At 39.7% G+C, this 24,511-nt stretch overlaps 1 protein-coding gene across 1 annotated transcript in view; it reads left to right on the plus strand.

Moving 5' to 3' along the window:
- nr3c2 (nuclear receptor subfamily 3, group C, member 2) overlaps positions 1 to 24,368 on the plus strand; it is a 72,297-nt gene extending 47,929 nt beyond the window's left edge. The window contains exons 4-9 of the mRNA XM_068727735.1: positions 363 to 479; positions 5,164 to 5,508; positions 7,106 to 7,250; positions 11,248 to 11,378; positions 18,373 to 18,530; positions 19,318 to 24,368. Coding sequence (XP_068583836.1) covers positions 363 to 479; positions 5,164 to 5,508; positions 7,106 to 7,250; positions 11,248 to 11,378; positions 18,373 to 18,530; positions 19,318 to 19,473 — 1,052 coding nt within the window. The 3' untranslated portion in view covers positions 19,474 to 24,368. The remainder of the gene's footprint in view (positions 1 to 362; positions 480 to 5,163; positions 5,509 to 7,105; positions 7,251 to 11,247; positions 11,379 to 18,372; positions 18,531 to 19,317) is intronic.
- The last annotated feature ends 143 nt before the right edge of the window (positions 24,369 to 24,511 follow it).

The following is a 24,511-nucleotide window of genomic DNA, read 5'->3' on the forward strand; positions in this document are numbered from 1 at the left end:
AAATACACCATTAGTCATGCGTTCTAGAATGCGAGAGCAGAATAATCACCATTTCAATCATTTTCACAGTAAAAGTCGTGAAATGTAGATCTCTGATATTGCCAGACATTTCACGGGTTTCTGTATTGACCTACATTACAAAACAGTCTCTACAGTAGAATCAAACATTTACTTCTGTTCATTTCATCACATTCGTACAAATATTATTCCATATTACATAAGTTAGCTTTCTTTATCTTCCTCTTTATTGCTCTATTATCTTTTTATTTTAATCTTTGCTGCTTATCACTTTGAAATGATCACGGCTGCTGTTCTGTGTCGTGTTCACCATCGTCCTGATGCTGTGTCCTGTCCATCTGTAGGTCAGCACAACTACCTGTGTGCCGGGAGAAATGACTGCATCATTGACAAGATCCGAAGGAAAAACTGTCCGGCATGTCGCGTACGGAAGTGTCTCCAGGCCGGGATGAACCTAGGAGGTGAGGAGTCACACCCTCATTACAAATTTGCCCTGTCACGTGTCTCACATGTGACATTTGAGTCAGCCTTGCTCTGCTTATGAGAACTGATAGATATGGAAAAGTAGGTCTGGCTGTAGTCACAGGAGGCCCAAGGATGCTGAGTCATAGGATGTTTGTGTGTATGTGTGTGCATATAGTAGCCTATATCTGAGCACAATATGCATAATGCATATGCATACAGGTGTAGATCTACAGTACTCTATATACGATGCCAGCTGACAAAGTTACAGTATTGTATTATGCGGTCAGATGACACTGTAGTTGAGAGGGATTCGGAATGAAATGAATTAATTTATTGCCACTGGCTTATTCCAATTCAGGGTCGCAGTGGCATACACAAGGCTAAAAGCATACTTGATAGGTTTTCAGTCCATTAGAGTAATTGAAATTACAAATGTTATGCTCCCCCAGGATGCTAAATTCAAACGAGAATGTAAATGTATAGAAACATGTGGTAGGGCTGTCAAATTACTAAAATAAAGGTGGCCAAAGGGGGAACATGCACACTACAGCTGCTGCTGTTACAGAGAGCAGTTGAAGAGTTCACTGCTTCGTGCTTGTTTTCTAAATGAATCCAAAGAGAAATATTTTCAAATTGGAATGACGTGGATCTACATCAGTGAGGAGAGGATTCTATAGATGTCTATGGAAAAGTCCTCAGACTAGCTTGTACTGCTGTGCACTGTAATTTCTTGTTGTCAAAACCATTTACAGAAATGACTGTTCAGTAGTTTTTTTAATAATGATCATCACCTAATTATCCTCCCCACTAAATATCATCTTACCCTGAGGCATGTGACACTGCAACAAAGTTGCACCATTTTTGTGTCATGAAATGTTTAGGGATTTTATCTATTCGGATATGCAATGAGATGAAAGTGTGAAAGCAGTGAATATTGAATATCTTAATCCTAAATATTTCAGCACTTTTGAAAGATTCTGTGACTTATCTAAAAGTACTGTACAGTACTAGGCTACTGGTTTATGAAAAGTCTGTCATGTGCAAATGCACTAGAAATTTCTGCTGTCATGCCAAATCAAGTTTAATTAGACCAATATCCCATAAAAGATGTAGAGGGCTTTTACAGGCCCACATCAGCAACGGCTCCAAACCTATCTCACTGCGGCTCCCTGAGTCCTTTATGAACTTAGCAATGATTTAGTAAATGGCTGCAGGAATACGGTTCTCATTTCTTCTTTTCACTCATTTTTTCTGATGAAGTGATTGATGTTAACGAGCTTCATTTAACAGGATAATCATTTACACACGTTGTTGTGCAAGGTTAAATGCGCAAGGAAAACCCAGGTGTTCACAGAAAATAAACACATTCAATTAATGATGCGATGGAACAAACAAGAGAGCACTGCTATTGTCAGTGGAGTATGAAATGTGTTTCATCTGGAGGGGGGGATTTCTAAATCAGCAGTTAGATTGCTTGGTTTTCCCTTGGTTAAAGTGCTCATAATGAGTTTAAAGTGCTCATAATGAGGGCAAAAATGTCAAAATAAATGTCAGTGAAGAGGTTACTCTTGTTTACATTTCGTTCAACGCCTGTGCCTCTGAATGTTACACATTTATCCTCGAGCCAATCCAAACCTCGGATAGTACATCATAAAATAAACAAATGAGCACTGATTGGGAAAATAAATAAATAAAAGAAAAGCACTTTACGATACATTTCAATGCACTGTGAATGTGTCAACATTTATTTTGTATGACAATTTCACTTTATTGTATATATTTCAGTCAACAAAACTAACATTGAATGGATTTATTATTGACTGAATAATACAGAGTTCCAACAGAGTCCATTATTATTTGCATTGACATCATCACTCTCCTCAAGCATGTCCAGTGTTCATGCACAGAAAAGACTGGAGAGTGACAGCAATAAACTCACTCACAGGGGAATAGGAGCCTATGGCGGATGCCAGGATGAAGGGTGGCCGTGTGACATGCTATATGAGCAGTATACATGCAGCATCAGCATAGCAGAACAGAGCAAGAGAGTAGCCACGACAAAATACATCTTCAAAAGAGTGACGCTGTCACTCAGTCAGTCATGTATAAAATCACTCTTCTAAAACATACACCAAGACCAGCACAGAGGCGACGAGGGAGTGATGGAAAACTATGAAAACCAAAGTTAGATACTGAGTCTGACATTAGCTATACAGCTGTAGGTGATCCCTGGGGTCCAGCCCTCATAAGGTTACCCTCTGACAATGAACCTCCAACGATTTGGTTAAAATGGATTCATTTAAACCCAACAATCCACCATGTGTCATTCAGATACAGACACATCACCTTAGCAGCAGGTAATTATTAACTTAAGCATATTACAGGCACAAAACATGACCTGGAGTAAACACATCTCTTTAATGAAATGTAATGTCGTGTTGAAAAGCAGCAGATGACCATGAGTCATGAATAAAAGCTTAAGGTTGCCAATGAGTGTTTGAGTAGCAGCTGAGAAAGCCATTAAATGTCACCACAGCTGTGTAGTTCTGATTTTGATATTAAGACAAGTAAAGAAAGCTGTCAGATTCCCAAACGGCAAAGAATACAAATATTTCTGTAACGCTGGCTAAATATCAAGTATGAAAAGAAGTGAAAGTGATTACCAACTTCAAGTTTGCCTTGAAGCCAATATTACGGGGAAATAATTGCATTAATTAATTTCATGTGGAAAGGAGTCATATTTATGTTACTGCCAATATACACTAGTATCAATTACTGCAGACCTGGGCAGTAGTATTATAGTAGTATGAAAAATCTAAGTATCAATACATAGACACAGAATATGCAAAACTGCAATACTTATTTTCCGTTGTATCGATACAAGGAACCCAGCTGCGTCTCTTCTCTTTAAATTAACACTAGTGGTGGAAAGTTACTAAGTACATTTACTTGAGTACACTTTTAAGGTAATGCTATTTAAAACTGAACTTTTTGGACCAATACATTTATTTGATAGCTTTAGTTACTTTGCAAAATTAGCTTGTTGATTCGAATATAAATAAGCCAATAACTTATGATACACAACTATATGCTAAGCTGTTCAAGAAATTATAAATAATTCAAATTTCCTCCACATTTACCGGGTGCAAAATTAAAGTGAAGAACACATTCATGCAACAATAATCCAATAATAGTATATGACGATATAATGTCCCATTCTGCATAATGAGTTGGCCTTACTTTTACTTTTGGTACTTTATTACTTGATCTTGATGCAGAACTTTTAGTACTTGTTACAGAGAATTTCTACACTGTTGTATTGCTATTTAAGTAAAAGATCTGAATACTCCTTCCAACCACTAGACCTGGGTAAAATGAGTCAAACCAATTCAGCCAATAGCTAACAGTTAAATACAAAAACCAGTACAATAACAGCATCCTGACAGGAGCAGAAACCTAGCAGCTAGCTAACAGATGCAATGACCAAATGAATCTATAAACAAGCAAACCAAGCGCCAAAAACCAAGCTGAAACACAACACAACAGCCACCAACAGTAACATCAGCCACATAGCTTACAAACATTTCACTTCAGTACGTTAGCTAAGAAGCAGTTCTTACTTTGGTGAGGTGAAGAAGCGATTCCGCATCTCGCGGCCTCCTGAAACACAGACACGCGGGACAGGAAAACTCCAGCTTCCATCTTGAAGTCGATAGTTTGTGGACAACATTGAATAAACTTTCAACAATCGGATTTGGGGACAGCAGCTAACATTAGCACACATGATAGTATGCCAGCTTGTTAAAGAAATACGACATCTATAGCTGAGTTTTTATTGAAGCTGTGTGGCAGGGGCACTGCAAAATACATGACAGATCATTTAACTTAGAAAAAGAGACGGCCTTGTTGCACAGTGGGTGTTAAATACACATTACGAATGCCTTGTGTGTGTGTGTGTGTGTGTGTGTGTGTGTGTGTGTGTGTGTGTGTGTGTGTGTGAGTGTAGCAGCACACCTGGAGTTGATTGCCTGATCAAGCTGAGAGGCTTTATTTTAGGGATTGTATGTTTTTAGTCTTTGCTTGTTCACCATGCCTCGAAGATCCCTATCTACCTGTGTATGACTGATCAATACACAGGAAATTAAACATGATTATTGTGCTACACTATTATGTGCTTTTGGTTTTACTGGACTTTATTCTATCATAACATTTAGAGTTAATAAGTTAACTTCCTTTCAGCACACCTTTAACATTGAAGTGAGAGAAAAATTTGGGGGCGACTAGCTCACTAGGCTAAGAGGGTTGTCTGAAAACCAGAGGGTCAGTAGTTCGATCCTTGGCTGGGACGTGTTCTGTCAAAGTGTCCTTGAGCAAGACACTGTCCCCCAGGCGCTAGTCATGGGCAGCTTGTCATGGGCAGTCCACCTGGTACAGATCAAATGCAGAGAAAAATTTCCCCCTCAACAGAATAAATATAGTGTAATAAAATAAAAAGCACATTGCTTTAAAAGTAAACATTTAATAATAGGCAGACCCACATACCACATATTATATCTATATTTGCTTTTTTTAATTATACCTGACCAGTATCCATCATATTGTAATTATAACTTCAGATTATGAATGTAAGAAATGCCACCACCATCGATGTGTTAATGAGGGCTGTTGTGTTCCCCACAGCACGAAAGTCCAAGAAGTTAGGGAAGCTGAAGGGTGTCAGCGAGGACCTGCAGGGCTCTAAGGACGGCCAAACTGCCACAGGTGGCGTTGGAGGCGGTTACCTGTCGTCAGAGAAGGAGCTCAACGCCAGCGCTGCCAATGCCCTGGTGCCCCACGGGCCCGGGGTGGTCACACCTTTTCTGCCGCCCTCCATCTGCAGCGTGTTGGAGCTGATTGAGCCTGAAGAGGTGTACTCTGGCTATGACAACACGCAGCCTGACACCACCGACCACCTGCTGTCCAGTCTCAACCGCCTGGCCGGAAAGCAGATGGTACGCATGGTGAAGTGGGCCAAAGTACTTCCAGGTTAGTGACCACTAGAGTGTTGGGCCTAAAGGCAGTATCAAGAGTTTTTTTTACGCCAAAATTGGAAAGTTGAAGAAAGTACCTGTACAGATATGTGTAAAGGAAATAAGGTGTGTGAATTACATTTTAAAAGTTATGTTTTGTTCATTAGATTCATATTCATTAGATTAAAATAGCTTGGAAGTGCAATAAATTGTATATTTTTAGCACAATACAATGTCTTTTACCAGGTGCATTTCATTCATTTTTAATTTTTTTATTATTATTATTATTTAATGACTTTATCATTAACAAACAATTGAAATTGTGGCAGTTTTATTTATGGATATGTCAAGGAAAATGGAAAGTGATAAAAACAACCTATCCTGTTATTGTGGACCAGGGTTTTATGAAGATAACAAGCTTATATCTTCACTTTTGAGAATGCATCACTGTTGGTCTTGTCATGACACAGAATTTTAATTTTTAATATTAGGTCAGGAAATTATCCTGTAAATCTTCAACAAGATTAGGAAGGGAATCCAATTTAACCATTAAAACAAATCAAGATTAAAATTTCCAAACAGAACTCATTTACATTATCGTTATCAGATGTTATGTTGAACAGAAGATCTGATGTCTCTCTCTCATTAATTTTTACCCATAAACTACAGCACTAGAATAAAAAAACACACAACAAGTTCCCCTAAAATGCCAGTCAGTGGGAGACATTGAAAGATCCCTCACAGGTAGCTCTTTGAGGCTTTTTAATTTGCTGTATTGCAAATATTTGATACCTCCACGGTGTCTGCTTGCCATATCCGGACATATAAATAGAAGGGGAGCCAGACACAAGGGTCAAAATGAGTACCTTCGACTTTCAGATATGCCTCTGCCTGCATTCAGCTAACATTTGGATAAGGCAGGTCCAACACACAGTGCGACATGATACAATACTGTCAGTACGACCCGTATATTTGCAGGGAAGTCAGACTTGTTTGTCAATGGAAGCTACACTACTAACACATCCTTTTTCTGATAGGAACCTTTTAAAGTTGCCTGGAAAATAAAAAATGACATCAAACTCTACTAAGGTTATCAAACAACCTTGTAATGAATACACATTGTCAAGCCAGGCATTTAACATACCTTTTCTGGAAATATATATTTTTCTAATCATTGTATGTTGCAGATTGACATGCATATTGCCTAAAATAGTCCCTAAGCCTTGAAGTCACTAGTGTGTCCTCAGTTTGCCTATGTTTTGCATGAGGAGGAGTTTCTTGCCAGAGTTTGATTGAGAGTTTGGCAAGTTTCCTATCTGACTCTATTTTTGGAGCTCCATAGACAACACGCCAATAACTGGAGGCCTTGTGGGATTTGCATAAAACAAGAATGGGTGAATACTTCTCCGTGCTTATCGTGTCTAAACAAATATTGCCACAAAAAAAGCACACTGTAGCAAAGATACACGCTACGTAATGCACGTGAGCAGACACGCAGGTACACACATGCAGCTAAATAAATGCCTCTTAAGGCGGGGCTTTAAATCAACGCGTGAATATTGTCAGCTTGCTTTCTTCTCACCAGCTTCATGTCTGCTTTTTTTGTGTGTTAGGTTTCCGGGGCCTGCCCATTGAGGACCAAATCACCCTGATCCAGTACTCGTGGATGTGTCTGTCCTCCTTTTGCCTCAGCTGGCGCTCCTACAAACACACCAATGCACAGATGCTCTACTTTGCCCCTGACCTCATCTTTAACGAGTAGGTCCAAGCTTCCATATCTGCAGTGTCCCACACACTACGTCCTGATGTTATTAAAGTGTATACCAGTCCTGACATTTAGCAGTGGTCCAGATGTTAAATATTTTATGTCACATGCATTTTAAATTATTTTCAGAATGTAACAAAGAGAAGGGGTACTAATTACTAAGGAACAATATTTAGCAGATGCATTTCTGTGAATAGAATATAGTATATGATATAAAATACATTTGATGTTGTCTGATGTCCTGCGGGATCCCCAATACACAAACATACAAATGTGAAAAAGAATAATTTGTTTTTCAGGCTGTATAATTAGCAGATGCGGTAATTGGTTGAACAGTCAGGCTTTGTCTTAGTGTTTAGTAGTCTCTGCCTTTTTTTAGCTGCTCATCAGATGCAAATTTATGCATAAACATCAATTTTGCAAGTGGAATTTGGAGAGTAAGGATTGTATTTTCCTGCCATGCTATTTTGAGCTTCCCATTTACATACCTGAAAACTATTCAAAGGGACAAAATTAGTTTTTGTGGTAATGACGTTGTTAATTAGGAAGTCATGGTGCACTTAAAACAAGGTAATACTTTTGCACCTGATTTCTGGCACTTCACAGGGAAATACTTTATGTACTTTTTGATGGTTCTTTAATTGCAGTATCGGCACAGGCGATCAAAGCATAGCAAGTGCAGTCAATGGCCCACTTGATCTGTGTTAATATGTTGGAACAGGAGAGCAAGTGGAAAAGAAGTGTGTGTGTGGGCCTTTTCTCGTTGGAGCTGTGGTGCATGGCCGCTGATGAATTGAATGTTGCAGAATGAATCAAAAATGAGAATAGAAGCCTCTGTAGGCCGCCTGCTGTAGAGGAGCGGGTTCAGTCTGGAGCAGGTTTAAAAGCCCCAACTAATAGCTTGTGTAAGTCAATGTCAGTGGGTCAGTTTGTCCCAAATAAACAAATAAAAAAACAGCAGCTCAAAGGCCATTGTGCAACACTGCTTCAGACTCTGTGTGGTTGTGTTGTATCACTGTGAGCTTAGTACAGTTGGTAAAGCATGAGATTGCCACACCAGAGATCATCTGATCCTCTAATCAATTTAGTGCCAAGTGGATCACAGTTCTTTAAGAATTATGTGTTTGCTTCTGTGAGGTGACAACAGCTATTGGGAATCCAAATTTGTGATAGAGACTTTACGGTTTATATCATTTGGCAAATTTAATTTGGAATACCCTCTAACAGAGAACAATATTGGAAATGCACACGCATTTATATGACAGATTATTTTGTATGCTTTGCAGAGAAATTAAGATGTTTTTTTTACTCTGTATGCTGCCGTTGCTGCATGGGATGCTTTTACAGCAGGCTTGTCCTTATTGATGGATGGGCCTGGCACTCAGCCTGACAGAGGAGATGAGATGTAGACTGGTCTGGATGTCACCGCTTTCTTGTCTTTTCGGGCCTGTTATCAGGCTGAGGTGTGTTGCTTGCTTGTTGTTAACATTATGAAGTCTATCCGTGGTTGATAATTCTGTCAGAAATGCACATAAAATCGGTCCATAACTTTGCAGAGTCCACTGAGCCTTTAGAGGGTTGGAGAGTGTACACTTGTTTCCATAGCTACTTAGTGCGTATTGACCCGGGGCATAAAGGCATTTATTGAATAGACTGTCCGCTCACTCAGCTATGAGAGTGGAATCTGTCACTGATTGAGCCTAAATACTGCAAAGACAGATGTGCATTTTACACTCAAGACAAAGCAAGGCCGCATTTAGTCTTCGATGTGCAAACGGATAAACAAAGGTATTTCCTTAAAAGTTCTGGGCACCCACTCGTGATTGAATTAATGTGCAAGTTGGACAGGCAAAATCTACTATGCGTGAAGGTAGAAATGAAATGCAGCATAGAAGTAATGCTCCTAAAGCAATGCAGTAAATACTGTACACAGAAACAATACAGAAAAGATAGGAGACAACACCCTTTGTTTTTGCCTTTTTTTTCTAGTCAGAACACTGTTGGTTTTATGTCTATGTGTAGAGAGCAATTTTACAAATCCATTTATTTTAATCTATATTTTAAACACTTACAATCACAGACATCAGTTTGTAACTTCTCTATCATTGGCTGACAACACAGACAGCAACCACCAGTGAAAAATGCACTTGTTATGAATGTTTGCAGATAATTAGCACATTGAACAGCTAAAATTTTACCTGTAAATGTCAGTCAGCTCACATGCCGTTAAGTCTAGTCCTTATTTGTCAATACCACTGCTAAGAAAACACTGTCCTTGGCTTGCAAACTGCAGTTACTGGTGAAAGATGATTTATTTTGTGTCACTTTTCCCCTACCAGCTCAGCTGTCAATCAAACACACACACACGGGCCCACTCACTCAGACAGCTGAAGACTAAAGTAGCATTTCTGATGTGCCTCACCTTTCTCTTTAAAAATAAATATTAACAATGCAATTATTTTACCCCAATATTGACTGTAAAGGAGAGTGACTAATTGTGATTTCAGTTTCAAACTTTTAAGTGATTGGTTTGTACATACTTTTCTGAACAAACAAAAATGTTGCTGGCTTCTTCCAGTCAAAGGTGAAACTTTCCTTCCTCCTCGGTTCTGTGCTCCTTTCTGAATATTTTACCATAGAAACAGAGAAAGAGAGTTCGAGACAGAGAGAAAAAGAGTGAGAGCCAGACAGAGAGATACAAAGAGAGGGAGAAGGTGGGAAGGAGAGATCTCTGCCAGTTTTTTCTTTCCTCCCCAAAACCAGCAGCTCATTTTGGGCAGTGATTCAGCAAAATTGATTTCAGGAAGAGAGTGCGAGAGCGAGAGCGAGAGAGAGAGAGAGAGAGAGAGAGAGAGAGAGAGAGAGAGAGAGAGAGAGAACGTGTGGGGACTTTAGAAACTCCAGCCCAAAGTTGTATCAGATGATGTTATGCTGCACTTTGCGAAACTGCTCACATTCACAATGCTGCTCAGCAGGGAAACAGGTCTGCTCCTCACCCAGACGTTGTCACCGTTTATCAGTTATTTAGTCGGGCCGACAGACCCAGCCGTACAGTTAATACTGTAAAATTTGTCTTTTGTTTTACTTTGAATATTAAGTGCACCTTTTCAATTGGCTGCTTCTGGTCCCCTCCAAAAAATGTTTGGTCTTGTTGTTCTCAGAGTGAAGCCTCCACCCTCACTGCCTATGTAATGATGCGGTTTTGGTGTATTGTGGGTAAAACGCCAACCTCTGTCAAGTCAAGACACACCACTTGCATTTAATTACTGTAGTCGCAATGTGACGGTGATTTATAGCAAAGAGAAGTGGCATCTAAAGCCAGAGATTCCCCTGAATCTGTGGCATCTGCAGAGCACATTTGTGATTGGCTCATGGTTTATCCCCACTAATGTTTTCTTTCCTGTTTTTGTGAAGTCTGTGACATAACTGAGATTACTCCGCTGATAAAATGTGTGCGAGAGAGAAGGGGTAGTGACAAAATGCAATGCATGACAAGCATGCGCAATTGCAGAGCACACTTAAGGATGTCTTTTAAACACATAAACCTGTTTAGTAAACATAAAATGTACGTCTCTGTGTAGTTAACATATGTTCACGTGTGTATAATTCCTGTCAACATGAACATGCTGAATAATACACATCCTCCTTAAGTATGATTCTTTGGTGGATAGGGTTAGATATGGCGTCTTTCTGAGGCTGCCTCAGCCTTAGAAAAGTGGTGCATCTGTGCTGTGATACTGTATGCAGAGCTCTGCAATCTGGGGGGATTTGGTATTCTGCTCTTAGCCCAGACTAGCAGGATCCTCCTCTGCACCGTGTGGAAATATTGTTTCACTGGGCTCAAGAAAGTTACATAAAATTATGACATAAAATCAGAGGGTGGATTGTAACTAATACTAACACAAGAGTTCTGAAAGAAATGTGACTTTTTGTGAAGATAAAAATGTTTCTTTTGTCACATTCCCCTCCCTCCTCCCTCTCTTTCTCCAGGGACCGCATGCAGCAGTCGGCCATGTACGACCTGTGTCTGGGCATGAGGCAGGTGAGCCAGGAGTTTCTACGACTGCAGCTGAGCTACGATGAGTTCCTCTCCATGAAAGTCCTTCTGCTTCTCAGCACAGGTAGGCAGTGAGCTACAGGCCCTGCAACAGCACTTATTTATTCATGATATACCCACTTGCTCACACTGCTTTTCTTCATGACCCGCAAGCACAACTTACTAACTGTATAATGAAATGTCATTTGATATGATTTATAAAAAAAAACAACATTAGGTAGTCAACATCAATTCCAAGCAAGAATTAATAGACATTTCAGGCTATCCATAACTCAAACGGACTAACAAACAATAACAAATGTGCTGTAAATGTAATAAACTGGCTATAACGTGTGCAGACTAGACAATACTAATAGAGACTGCTCTTTAATACCACTTTGGACCTTTGTGCCTGATAACAACCATCACATTTCATGGCAATGACTCCACTGTAATGTCCCAGTTAAAGCTGAGCATGCAGCTTCCCAACGTTCAGAGGCGGATGCTCCCTTCTTCCGATGCTGCATTCTAAATCATCCCAAAGACTTTGTCGTCCTCTTTGAAAGTACGCACTCCTTGTGAGAACGCGTTTCCCATGAACAGGGGATACTCTGTGTGACCGCGATTCAACCACTATGGTGGTGCAGTTGGAGGCAGGATTCACCAGAATCAACAGTAATGATGTTTTAAGTCCACTGATAATCTTTAGTTTATTATGAGCAGGAGAGCTATTTTTCTCTGCCTTTACACCACATACATGCAAAGGTGCGATGCCTTTAACGGCCTGAGCCTCTCAACGTCTCCCACATTCCTCAACCATAGGAAATGTATTGATGAGGTTTCTTGTGTTCTGCTTCATCCTCCACACACCTTGAGAGTGCTTTGGCAATGTTCATATACATTCCTGGCACAATTGTGCCTTTTTAAACTCTGTTAGATTATCATTCCTGGTAATCCGTTAACATGCGTAGCAAGCGTGGAAATAGACTTGATGCTGCATGCACCCTGTTTGTGTAGCAAAACACGTTATATGCAAATAAAGAAAGGGAGCAGTGACTTATTTTTCTACATTCTCTGAGCGAAGGGTACTCTGTTTTATATTGTTTCATTTTTGAAATTGCTCATGGATAAAGATAAAATATGTCTATCACTCACTAAAGACGGTCTCACCGTGTTGCCAAACTGCACCCACAGGCGATGCAGCTTCACAGAGAGGATGTGTTGGACCAAGTAGCTCAGTTGGAAACTGAAAGCATTGTTTTTTTCCACCACCTCAACACCCTGTGAGCTGCTGCTTTCAGGTCAATAGTAACAGTTAAAGATTCAGTGAAGGCAGCTGTGTCATAACTTCACGGTCCACACCCACTTACAGCTATTTAAAAGAAAAAAAAGAGAGAAAAAATATATGCCCGAGACCTGCCCGCTTTTTTTAAACGTATACATTTGCTTAATGCAAGGCCTTTATCTGTGTGTGTCCTTGTGTCAATAGATGTTCGATATTTAGACTGAGAATGAGGTGAGGATGGGGGGGCTATTTGAAGAGTCTGCATTCTGGCCAGACTTCTAACTCTCTGAACTTCAGCACCAGTGCCAATCAGAATAAATATTCATTGGCAGAGTTTATATTTTTGAGTTACTGAGGCCTCTAAAAGTGATGCATAGATTCTGGACTCAACCATTAAACTTAACTTCATCCTAGCATCACAAATTCTTCAATTTTACATTTTGGCCAATGAACTTACTTTATAATACTTACTTTATAATAAAATGAGTTATAATGAGTGCAACCATAGAAAAAGCCTAATGACCTTTACTATGAAATTTGAAGCACAAATTTTTTTGTAACAATTCACACTTGCTGCTAACTGTTATCTTGGCCCTAAATCCGATCCATTTTTGTAATACAGTTTAAAAAATAGATCACACTTTAAATGCAGTGCTGCAGTCTAAATATGTGCTGGAAGTCTTTCAGTTTATAAACCCTAACCATAACTAATAAAGGGTATTATTTGGATGATTGGTGAGTATATTGATCATTAAAAAAATGTAAAAAAAACATTAGCTTTTTGTGAAGTACTTACAGTTGTACACATTCTATCAGTAGATAGTTAAACATACAATGTATCCCTGCCAGCTGGTATAAGGTTGGTCTGGCTTCATAGTACAGAGGTGGAGTGAACGCAGACACAAACTCAGTGTTGTTGAGTCATGTGGAAGCAGGGGAGCTCCAGCTGGACTTCAGCTATTGGATGTTGGGAGAGACGAGGAACAGAGAGAGTACAGAGAGGATGGGAAAGCAAGAGGGAAAAGGGAGATTTAAAGAGTGAAATCAGACAAATGTTGACAGGGAGAGCTTGTGTTGGTGAGAAAGAGACAGGTGCATAGCTATAGGGAGAAAGAAACAGAATACAAAGGGGTAGGGGAGTTGGCAGAGCTGGTCCTTCTGTTGCCATGGCCTCCCTCTCCTCTTCTCGCTGGTCCTCTGGAGATTTTCCAGAGAGTCCTGCTGTACTTAATAAAGGCCAGTCAAGCACCAGGCAATTCTCCAAGACCTGCTATTTTCCTTCACTTCCTTCAAACCCAGGGCTGATTTAGTCAAAATATAGCGGTTAAATACCAGGGATTGGAAGAAAAATAATCATTCAGCGCTTTTAATGTGCAGCAGAGAAATTCCTGTACCTGTGAGCCACTGTACTGTACTGTATGGAGGCTTGACAAAGATTTCAGCAAAAGCACTTAAAGCAGTCCGTGTCTGGATTTTCTGAGGCACTGTAGGAAGCTCTCTTCGTTAAAGTTATTCCGAGGTAATGCTGAGACCTCGTGGAAGGAGTAGCGGCGTAAATGTTTACAGAAGAGTTGTCAGAACTTGTCAGCTGAGCAAGTACTACGGAGTCACTGTGTGTGTGTGTGTGTGTGTGTGTGTGTGTGTGTGTGTGTGTGTGTGCCTTTGGGCTGGTTTGAAAAAATGTTGTGTTACATAGAGAGAGAGAGAGAGAGGGGAAACAAGAGAAGGAGAGAGAGGGATGAAGAGAAAAGAGAGAAGGGCTGTTATTCCTCTCTGACCTTGGCTAAGGTTTCAATGAGCCTGTGGTGTCTCATGACCCTGTTTGGATTTGGTACAGGAGCAGTGGCCTGCTCTAGCCAGTTACGCTCCTCACCTCTACACAGACACATAGTACTGCTGGATTATCTCAATCTTTCTCTTACCAAACAGCCTCATTCCAGGTGGGGCAAGTGTACGGTATGTCAACCGAGGTGATGGGTGCATGTGGTGTGACACGTTTTACAGTTAGTCACGCAACAGCGGGATTGTTTTGAAATACTATAATCATTTTTAATCGTACCAGTCATTACTCTCTTGGGTGATTGTTCCTGTTAGTTACTGTAGTCATGCTCAGGGCTGATTGTAGAATTCCCAGTGTTGAATCTAAACCGAGAACCACCCTGTCAGTTCGGAATGCACCAGCAACCCAGAGCAGGAAGCTGCATCACCTTGAACGGCATTGCTAATGGCACCTCCACACTGCACGAGGTATGTTTGCCTCTTTATGTTACGTGCATTAGTAAAAGAGCTTTCCTGGGCTTTTGGTACAGCTGCATAAAATATGGTCGGCTCGAAACAGCTCTCTACCTGCAGCGAACATCTATTTGACACCAATAGCGGTGGCATAAATGCCCTATTTGGTGGCCGGTCATGGCAACGCCCCTTAACGGCAGGTCAGTTTCTAATCAGGGCGTATGTGGGTCAGTGGGAGGAAAACAAAAGGTCCAAATGCAGCCCTGGGTTTTAGCACATTCTTATCATGTCAGCCATGATATGAAGCACAGAAATCACAGCCTTTGCACCAGGGTCCAATCTGTTTTCATATCTGCTTTCCTCCACCTCATGTAAGTCATGCTTGAAGGCGATTGTGCATCAAAGTAGGGCTGGGCATATGGCTAAAATGTTCTATCCCGATATAGCAAATTTCATATGTTGATAATGGTATATATCATGATATAGTATGTTTTCTGGTTATTCAATAAATAAATAATCTTTATGAAATAAACCACATTGTAAAACCTACTTTTGTATACCCGTTTGAATTAAATACTGAGGAGTACTCAGTATTTTCTCATTTAATTAAGAACTGATCAGATTTAAAAATATAGTTTAGACAATGTGGTTATGTATCACGATGATTCTATTGAGAGACAATATTATCATGTTGAATTTTCTCCCAGCTTCACTTCGAAGTACGGTGAAGAGAATTACATAGAAAGAGAGGATGTGATGAAGCCAGACAAACACACCTTCTCAGAATTTCACATTCTGTTGTGAAAGATACTTTTCTGAAGGTTTCAAAAACACTATGAAAATGTACGAGACATTAACACCATCGTCTCTTCTCGACATGTTCAGCCTGCTGTGAAGACAGACGGGCGTGATTACTGTTTGGTGACGACAACCAACCTTTTTCAAGGCAGACAGTTTGACATGGGTGCATTCCATTTACGGGAGGTCCTGGTGTCGTGCATGCTGGCTCACTCGAATAGCTTACTGAGACACATAATGGAACTGAGCTATCGTGAATGTTAAAATGTGACTGAGCATTTTATAAAAGATTAGTTAAGAAAATAATCAACAGATCAATTGATAATGAAAAAATCAACCTATTCCCCAAAATTAAAGCAATATTTTTATGTGACTATTAAATCTGTATTTAATAGTGAACGTTGTGGATAAAATCTTCTGTCATGGTGTATGTGTTGTTATATTGCGATATAGTGAAGTTTCTGGAAAGTTAATAGATAAACTGTTTATGTGTAAATAACCAGAAATTGATTTCTGTTTTTGGCTAATACAGCCAATTATATAGTTTACAAATGAAGGTACATACAGCCATAGGTATGGCTGCTTTGGTAGGAACAGTATTGAAAAATCTCTGACGGTTGCCAAAGTCATGTTGTGGGTCATCTCAGTATAAGTCTATCATCATATCTATAGTCTTGGCTGAAGGACAACTGAGGGCGTTCCCTCAGACTGATTTGAGGTGTGCTCTTTGAGAGGCGAGGTGTCTTTTAATCTGGTAGCCAGCAGCGGAATGTCATTGAGGAGCTTTGGCACACGTCCATATCTGTGACTTTGTTCTCCTGCACAGGGAGAGAGAAAGCTATTGCAGACATTTCGATGCATTCTCACGGTGCAGTTACCGTATCTCATTCTTCACGTCTGTCTAAATCTCTCCCATTACTTTTTACTTTAAATGCACCGTCCAAACCATTATGGTGTGAATGAAGGTTGGAGTAATTTAGGAGCTCTGGTCATTGATCAAACTTCTTGATGAATGAGGTTTAGTTGACAAAATGATTAAGCTCTTTAACACACATAAGAACCGCTGTTCCCTTTTCTTGCCGTCACTGAGATAACTTTTAATCAATGCCTTCCAGTATATCAGTTGTCTTTCATGAATCAGTAGCTACAAATGAATTAATTAGCTCTTGAAATGGTGAAAGTGGTTTTAATGAGTCGCTAAATAGGCTTAGATTGTCAACACAGGACAAATGTCCCCCCCAAAAAAAGGCTACCGTGTGGGAATCCGACCGTAATTTACTGATCACCTCTAATTACCCTTTACACGGTTACACATTTCCACATTAAAGGAACATACCGGTGGTTGTGCATGGCTTGGCCCATTAACTGCAGATGGTGTTGATGGTAATGGGTATTTTCTAAAGTGCACCATACATTTTTGGACTTATGCCCTACATTACAGGCAGCTATTGGTTTTCACTCTTTTCTGTATAATAGGAAAATCAAATCAGAGAGACTTGGCACTTGAGAAAAGTCAACCATTACAGTGAGCGTTTAGTAGCCCAATTTTTTATATTCTTCTGTTATCTATGTTTGCTTTTTGCTTTTTTCACATTCAAAGATAATGGCTTGTTGGCTGCAGAACACTAACTCTTTTAATGAATATATTATTTCATAAATCAGATTATCTAATTAAAATCATGCTCTCTTTTCCAAGGTGTTTTTTTTGTACATCTACAGCATGTTTACCATTATATTTCCAGGTTTGATAGCCAGTAGCTAATAAATCAAACTAGTCAATAGTCCCTTCTTTTAACTACATTAACTCACAACTGTATTCATAATTAATCTTAAAACAACAGCCAACTAGCAGCAGGCAATATGGATCAAATGATTTATCACAATATATTTTTCATTTTTAAAATGTGAATCCCATTGACACAAATTAACATCAAAATCCAAGAGCAAACCCCCTCTTGAGGGTCTGGGGGTTGCTCACCAAACCTGCAGCCATGACTTAACAAGTAAGAACAATAACAAACCAAAAAACCAAGTCATTTAGTTGGGCCTGTATAGATTGAAATATATCCCATATTACTACCTAACCTCAATCGGCACCTCTCACTCACCCATCAAACACACACACACACACACACACACACACACACACACACACACACACACACACACACACACACATTTTGCTGGATCTGCCTCTCACTTTTATACTACTCAGTCTAAACCTATGTTATTTGTCTCAGTGTCCTTATGTCCCCTTTGTTTTCGTCCCTGTCTTACTTTGTATAATCTCTTGGCTCGTATATGTGTTTATGTACATGTCTGCACTTATTTTGTACTCACTTTTTCTACACAATAAAAAGAACAGAAAAAAAGCAGGGATATTAAAGTGATAACTACCTCGGTATAAACAATCACCCACGCTACAACCCAACATACAACCCAACTAAAGGTTCATTGTGATGAATTTCAGTCTTACAGATTAATCAGCAACGGTTTGGAAAATGTAACACAAGGCAGCGCTGAACATGCAAAGCTACCAGTGTAGTCCTTTAATACAGCACATAATGACAAAAAGCTCTTTGCATAGAATGGACAATAGGGCTGATTTTAAGGATTGATGATTATGTAAGACACATTCACATCAATCATGATAAATGACTAACAAAGTTTGAGTCATTTCTAATAAATCTGCCCAGTAACCATACAAGTCTCATATCAGTTATCAAATCCAGTTGATGACAGAAGGATTTGTTTTGTCTTCCAGTTCCCAAAGAGGGTCTGAAGAACCAGGCGGCGTTCGAGGAGATGAGGGTTAATTACATTAAGGAGCTCCGGCGTTCAGTGGGGAAAGCAACCAACAACTCTGGCCAAACCTGGCAGCGCTTCTTCCAGCTCACCAAGCTACTGGACGCCATGCATGATGTAAGTACCCTTGCCCTGTCTGCCTCCCATGCCAATGGCCTACAGTACAGCACAGGCTTCCCTTGGCAGCCTCTCGGTATGCCATGCCTTCACACTCAGAGCGAGGTGTCCAGTGGCACTATTTTGAATAAAATGACATTGTGGATTAGGAGAATTTAGCGGTTCAGTGGTGATGTGGCTTGGAATAAGGATTATTGCATCCCAATCACTTCCTGAGGGGGAGGTTATTTTGGAAGAGGTAGTGACCAACCCGCACTGGTGAATGGAACAGAAGGGGATCAATGCAAGCTCGCAGTTTATTGGAGCAGAGTACACAGTGGTCACTGTAGCAAATGTGCTAAATCACTGCTCTTTTATTTTTTTTTATGGCCGGGTCAACCGGTATGTGGCATAACGACAGTGTAGGCAAAGCCCCAAGAAGTGGGAGTCAGCAAGTGGGAGTTCACAGAGATAAATGACAGGAATTCAATGACCCAAATGAGTGAATGGGGTTAGTGCTGGAAGGATGACCCTTCTTTAAAAGAGGGTTATCCAGAAAAAAAATCAGTGGTGCCCCCAAGTGGTGAGCTAGGAAGAATTGTAAAGGGATCAGTGCCCCGACAGAATGTAAACACACTCATATGAATATACAGTAGTCTACTTAAATTCTCACATTTTTAGAAAATGTTTACATATGAATAATACTATTCCATAAAAATAGGAAAATATTTTTTGTTAGCCAGAAACAAGCCATAAAAGCTACATCTCAAGCATGTTTCTCATCAAATTGTCTGTCTGTGTTGTCCAGCTGGTGGGGAACCTGTTGGACTTCTGTTTCTACACCTTTCGTGAGTCCCAGGCCCTGAAGGTGGAGTTCCCCGAAATGTTGGTGGAGATCATCAGTGACCAGATACCAAAGGTGGAGTCAGGCCTCACTCACACAATCTACTTCCACAAGAAGTGACTCCCTTAACAGTCGGGTGAGAAGCAGCATTATGAACTGGAAGAAATGGGGAAAAAGGTTCAAAAAGAGAAAATGTGCGAGAAAAGGCCAGACCAGTTGGCCCGCACCCGGTCGCCCAGTATGCCGGCGTCCTCGTCTCGGATGGGAAAGTGAAGCGACGTGGTGACAGAAGTAAAACGGGGAGAACTGATTTGACCCTGCGGTCGCCACGAGCAGGTCAGAGCTGTGAATAGTACGTGGAGCCGAGCTCGACACGCCAAGAAGGACTTGAGACAAATGTGACAAAGCATCCCGAAGTACCCACCCTGTGTTCCTTTGTCCCCCCCCTGCCCCAAAGACAGTATTTTCTATGGAGATAAAGCCATACATTTCTTAGGATGCGCTATACATTCACTGCGTGTACACACACACACACACACACACACACACACACACACACACACACACACACACACACACACACACACACAGACAGAGGGAAATTGATACACATGCTGTCAACATGCCTTCACACAAAACTCACAGATGCACTCCACATGCACTAAAATCTGAATCCCGTACAACTCTCGAGAGAACGTTTTTGCAAATATTACATGTGGCTTATGCAGTCTTTCACAAATAATAGCATTACAAAAAAGAAAAAAAAAGCCAATAGTTAGATTTCGCTTTGCAGTGTAGCAGCATACTGCAAGACAACAGGGCAATTATGAGGGGACAGAAATTCTAGATGGTAAGGCGTAAGGTCTATTTGAATATTATCCAAGGGCTATACAAGCGTCATCATAAGCTGAATAATTATATTAAATCTAACAAGTCCAAGTTTCAATCTCAATCGGTCTCATAACAGCCATCATTAACATTCACATACTGAGTTTTTTTAAATTAAAATATGTAGTAAAACAATCAAAACTAATATGCAAAAGTCCAAAGCTAAAGCTGTTTTGAAATTGAAAAAAATGTCTCTCTTGTATAAAGAAAGGTTGCACGTGAAGCTCCCATGTCATAAAGTCACTATTTTTAGGCATTGTGGTGTAGAATTAAGACAATATTGATGAACGATTTTACCTTTGTGCAAAAGTGGTCAGGAGTGCTGCAGGGTGGAAAACATCATGCATTTACGGAAACGATTGCAGTAGAGTCCGCTGGTAATGGATTTGACTGAGGTGCATCCATAGTAATTGTGTTTTGTGTTATCTCCAGAGCAGCTGTCCAAATGTCTGTTTTTACTCACAATGAAGCAAAACCAGCCCTTTGTGAACCAACACTTATCTACTCTTCCCAGAAATAATAAGAAGCATTTTATAAAAGTGTGTTGCAAAGGTTTAGTTTTTGACAAGCCAGTCATTTTACATTAAGGTGCTTCATTTCTACAAAGCCAGGCAAAGCATAACATGTACAGTAACGCGTTGGCAGTCCACACAATACACTGTGCGGACACGCGGTGTAAAACTCACATACTCTGTAAAGTTGATATAATCCAAAATGGAGCATTACTCTGCAGTGCTTACAGCAAACAGCTAATGTATCAAAAACCAGGCAAATGTGTACAGGTATTAACATCTTCTTTAACACATTCTATTCAGCGGTTGTACAGAAAATGTTTTGAGGTACGTCGTGATGAATGCTAGGATGAAGAACTGTTGGTATGATCACCTTTCCTTATTTAGTTTAATTCCTTACGCTTATCTTTGGGCCAAGTTACTGCTATTTTAGGTATGACAGGCCCAGTCATCTGGACCATTAACTTGTCTCACACCCCACTGGCTTCTGGGTGGTTGTGGAAGGAACACTACTATGATGCTACTGAAAAGCGATAGAGCTGCTGGGGAAGAAAAACAGTGGGGGCGTGTGATTATTTGTCTTTTTTTTTTTTGGTGCCCTGTGAGTGTGTATTTACATTGGTGTATGGAGTGAGAATGGCTTAAGTTTGTGTGTGTGTGTGTGTGTGTGTGTGTGTGTGTTTTTCTCCTTTTTCTGGCAAGCATGTGTGCATAGTTGATCTGCTCTTTCAGTGTGGGTATTATGCATTTATGTTATAGGATTAGCCATATCCTATTTCTACATTTCGATTTGCTCAGAGGAGATACAATGTGAAATGAGGCATTAGTGCAGCTAGCAGGAATTGTCTGTTTTGATAAGCAACTGTGATGATGCAGGAAAAGACTTTCTGCATGGTCACCCAGCCTAAAGTTAGACAACATGACATCATTAGCACGGCCGGGTGCTTGTGTAATGTATTTGTGGCCTCGGCTCTCGCGACGATGACGCCGTGCTACGCTACGAGGTCTCTTCTGTGGCGGTAATTGTGTGAAGATTGGTGGATAAAAAGATGGAGGTGGTATGATCGCAACTGTCGTTGGGGACTGTACGAAAGTTATTCAGGGGGGAAGGGTTCGGAAAAGGAGGAGGGTTATGTATTTAAAATGTTGGCTCAAGGGAGGATAGTTTATATTTGTTGGGAGAGCAGGGGGAGGGTGTTTCTCTCATCCCATAATTGTGTGTGTTTCATTCATCCCGAGTTGAAAATATTGTGGTTCTCATGGTGATTTTTCTTATCAGATGACTCATTCACTGGCTTTTATTAACCCAACTGTTTAGCAGTTATTTATTTAAAAATAGAGACAGGCTGTATTTTCACTATTTTATTATGTTTTGCCCAATTTGGATTTACATAAGATAGAAACATAAGATTCAGTCCCCCTCTCCTGCCCAATAAGTTTCGTACAGTCCCTTGTCAGAAAGGCCTCATTTTACAGCCTGTATTTGTTGTGCATTATTGTGTTGAAGTTGTGAAGGACCCTTAAGCTAATCTCTCACCGTCTTTTTATTTTGCCCCTTTTTTTGTCCTTTTTGAAGAAAAAAAAAAAGGTTCATAGGATGAATGGGAAAGTATTTTTGAGAGAATTATATTTTGCTGGAAAACAATATTTAAGTACTTTGTCTAAAAATGATATCCTTTTTGTAAAATGAAATGTTAATGCATGCTTTTTGATGAGATGTTTACATTGTATTTAAAAAAGGGAAACTTGTGCCTTTTTATCTCACCTGATTTACAATTTTACAGTATATATTGTAAATAATACAGCAAGTCCTTATGTTGAGTATAGTATAAAACATTTCTACTTTAACCATCTTGTCAGAATATTGGAAAAATGTGTGTTTCCCACTCGCCATGTTCTGTGTGTTGGATCACAGAGAAGAATTTACAGTTGAGAAATGAATGTATCATACATTGTGAGAGACTTATGGAACTTACTACCTGAATGTTAGAGAGAGTACATGTATTATCTTATTAAGTCAAGTTATTTGATTTTGCATCTTTATTTTTTGTTTTTTTTACTTTTTGCATCTTTGTTTCAGTGGCTCAAACAAAAGATAATAATAATCAAAAAGTATTTCTTATTTTGTAACAAGATGTATCAAGTGATGGGTCCTTGAGTTGTTGCTGTTGAAATGATTTCCTAACCCGTGGCGGTATTGTTGATGAGCACCACAATAAAATCAAGAAATCACAGACTATTGAAACTGGGATACGTGAAAGAAAGTTCTTGACTTATGAGTTTTAAAGTAGAAGCGTAATGCACACACAAAACAAAGTGAAGACATGGATTTGGAAGCTGGAGACGTGAAGTTTTGCCAATTCAAATTTGACCAGTTATTAACTGCAATTATATTGCACTTACTGCCAAAACAAGTTTAAATCATAACAGAAAAAAATGGTCATGTCAAAAAGTATACACATAATTTTCTCAAGCCACTGTATGACCCTTCTGCACTCCAAAACTATTTGGCCTTGACTGAAAATGTCATTTTCATTTAAAGGAAACGTTCAACATTTTGGGAAATATACTTTTTCACTTTCTTGCTGAGAGTCAGATGAGAAGATTGATACTACGTTCATGTCTGTATGGTAAATATGAAGCTACAGCCAATAGACTTTTAGCTTAGCTTAGCATAAAGACTGGAAGCAGGGGGACAATCCACCTACCAGCACCTCTAAAGCTCAATAATTAACAAGCGTCTTGTTTGTTTAACTCAAAGAAAAAGTGTGAAAATGACAAGCTGTAGTTTTATGGCGGTCCCCCATCAAACCACAACTTGTAGTTTTTACTCCTGTTTTTGTATAAATTAAATAGTTAGCTCATACGTGTTACTTAGTGAGCTTTAGAGGTGCGGTTAAGCAAATTGTGTTGCCTTTGTACAGATCCAGGCTAGCTGTATCCCCGTTTTAAGTCTTTATGCTAAGCTAAGCTAATTGTCACCTGGCTGTAGCTTCATATTTACTGCACAGATCTGAGAGTGGTATCAATATTCTAATTGAATCCTCAGCAAGAAGTGCGTTTCCCAAAATGTCAAACTATTCATTTAATGACTCATTGATGCTCTATTGAACTGTTATTGGTCATTAATCACTGGCCATTGCAAAATAACATAAAAAAGTCACTCTTATCAAGATAGCAACATGATTTTCAAAGCAGTCTCCTTAAAAAAAAAATGAACTCCTTTCAGGCATGAATGACTCAGAATGTGTTCAGCTGCTGTCACACAGTACACTATCGCGTCACTGTATGTGAAGTCACGTCATGGCCATTTTCTGTTCACGGTAATGAATCGGGTGTAGAGAGACTAAGCCATATCCCCACAGCCATGGCAGTGTATTTCTTATTAATATATAAATATATACAAATGTTTTTGTTTGTTTTTCCAAATCCAAAAATGACTTTTTACTCAGATGCTTTGTACAATATTTCTCAGCAACTATCCAGCAAACGAACAGTAGACATCCTTCACCATAAACCAATAAAACCAGTTACTACTGTATATCTTGATGCAGATATTGCCATACTTGTGTTTGCAAAACTATTGCAAGATTCTAATAAAACTGTTAAATTGATCATTTGATGTGGTGTAATTTGTGTGTGTGTGTGTGTGTGTGTGTGATGAAAATTGTATCACGAGACAGAAGCTAGGGAAATGTGCCCTAAAAAAAAATAAAAATAAAAGGGCTGTTTGATCTGGTTGAATTCAAAACAGCTGC

This window comes from Cebidichthys violaceus, unplaced genomic scaffold (genome assembly GCF_023349555.1).
Source record: "Cebidichthys violaceus isolate CVI_PGR_0920_01 unplaced genomic scaffold, fCebVio1.0.p SCAF_4, whole genome shotgun sequence".
Classification (NCBI taxonomy): Eukaryota; Metazoa; Chordata; class Actinopteri; order Perciformes; family Stichaeidae; genus Cebidichthys; species Cebidichthys violaceus.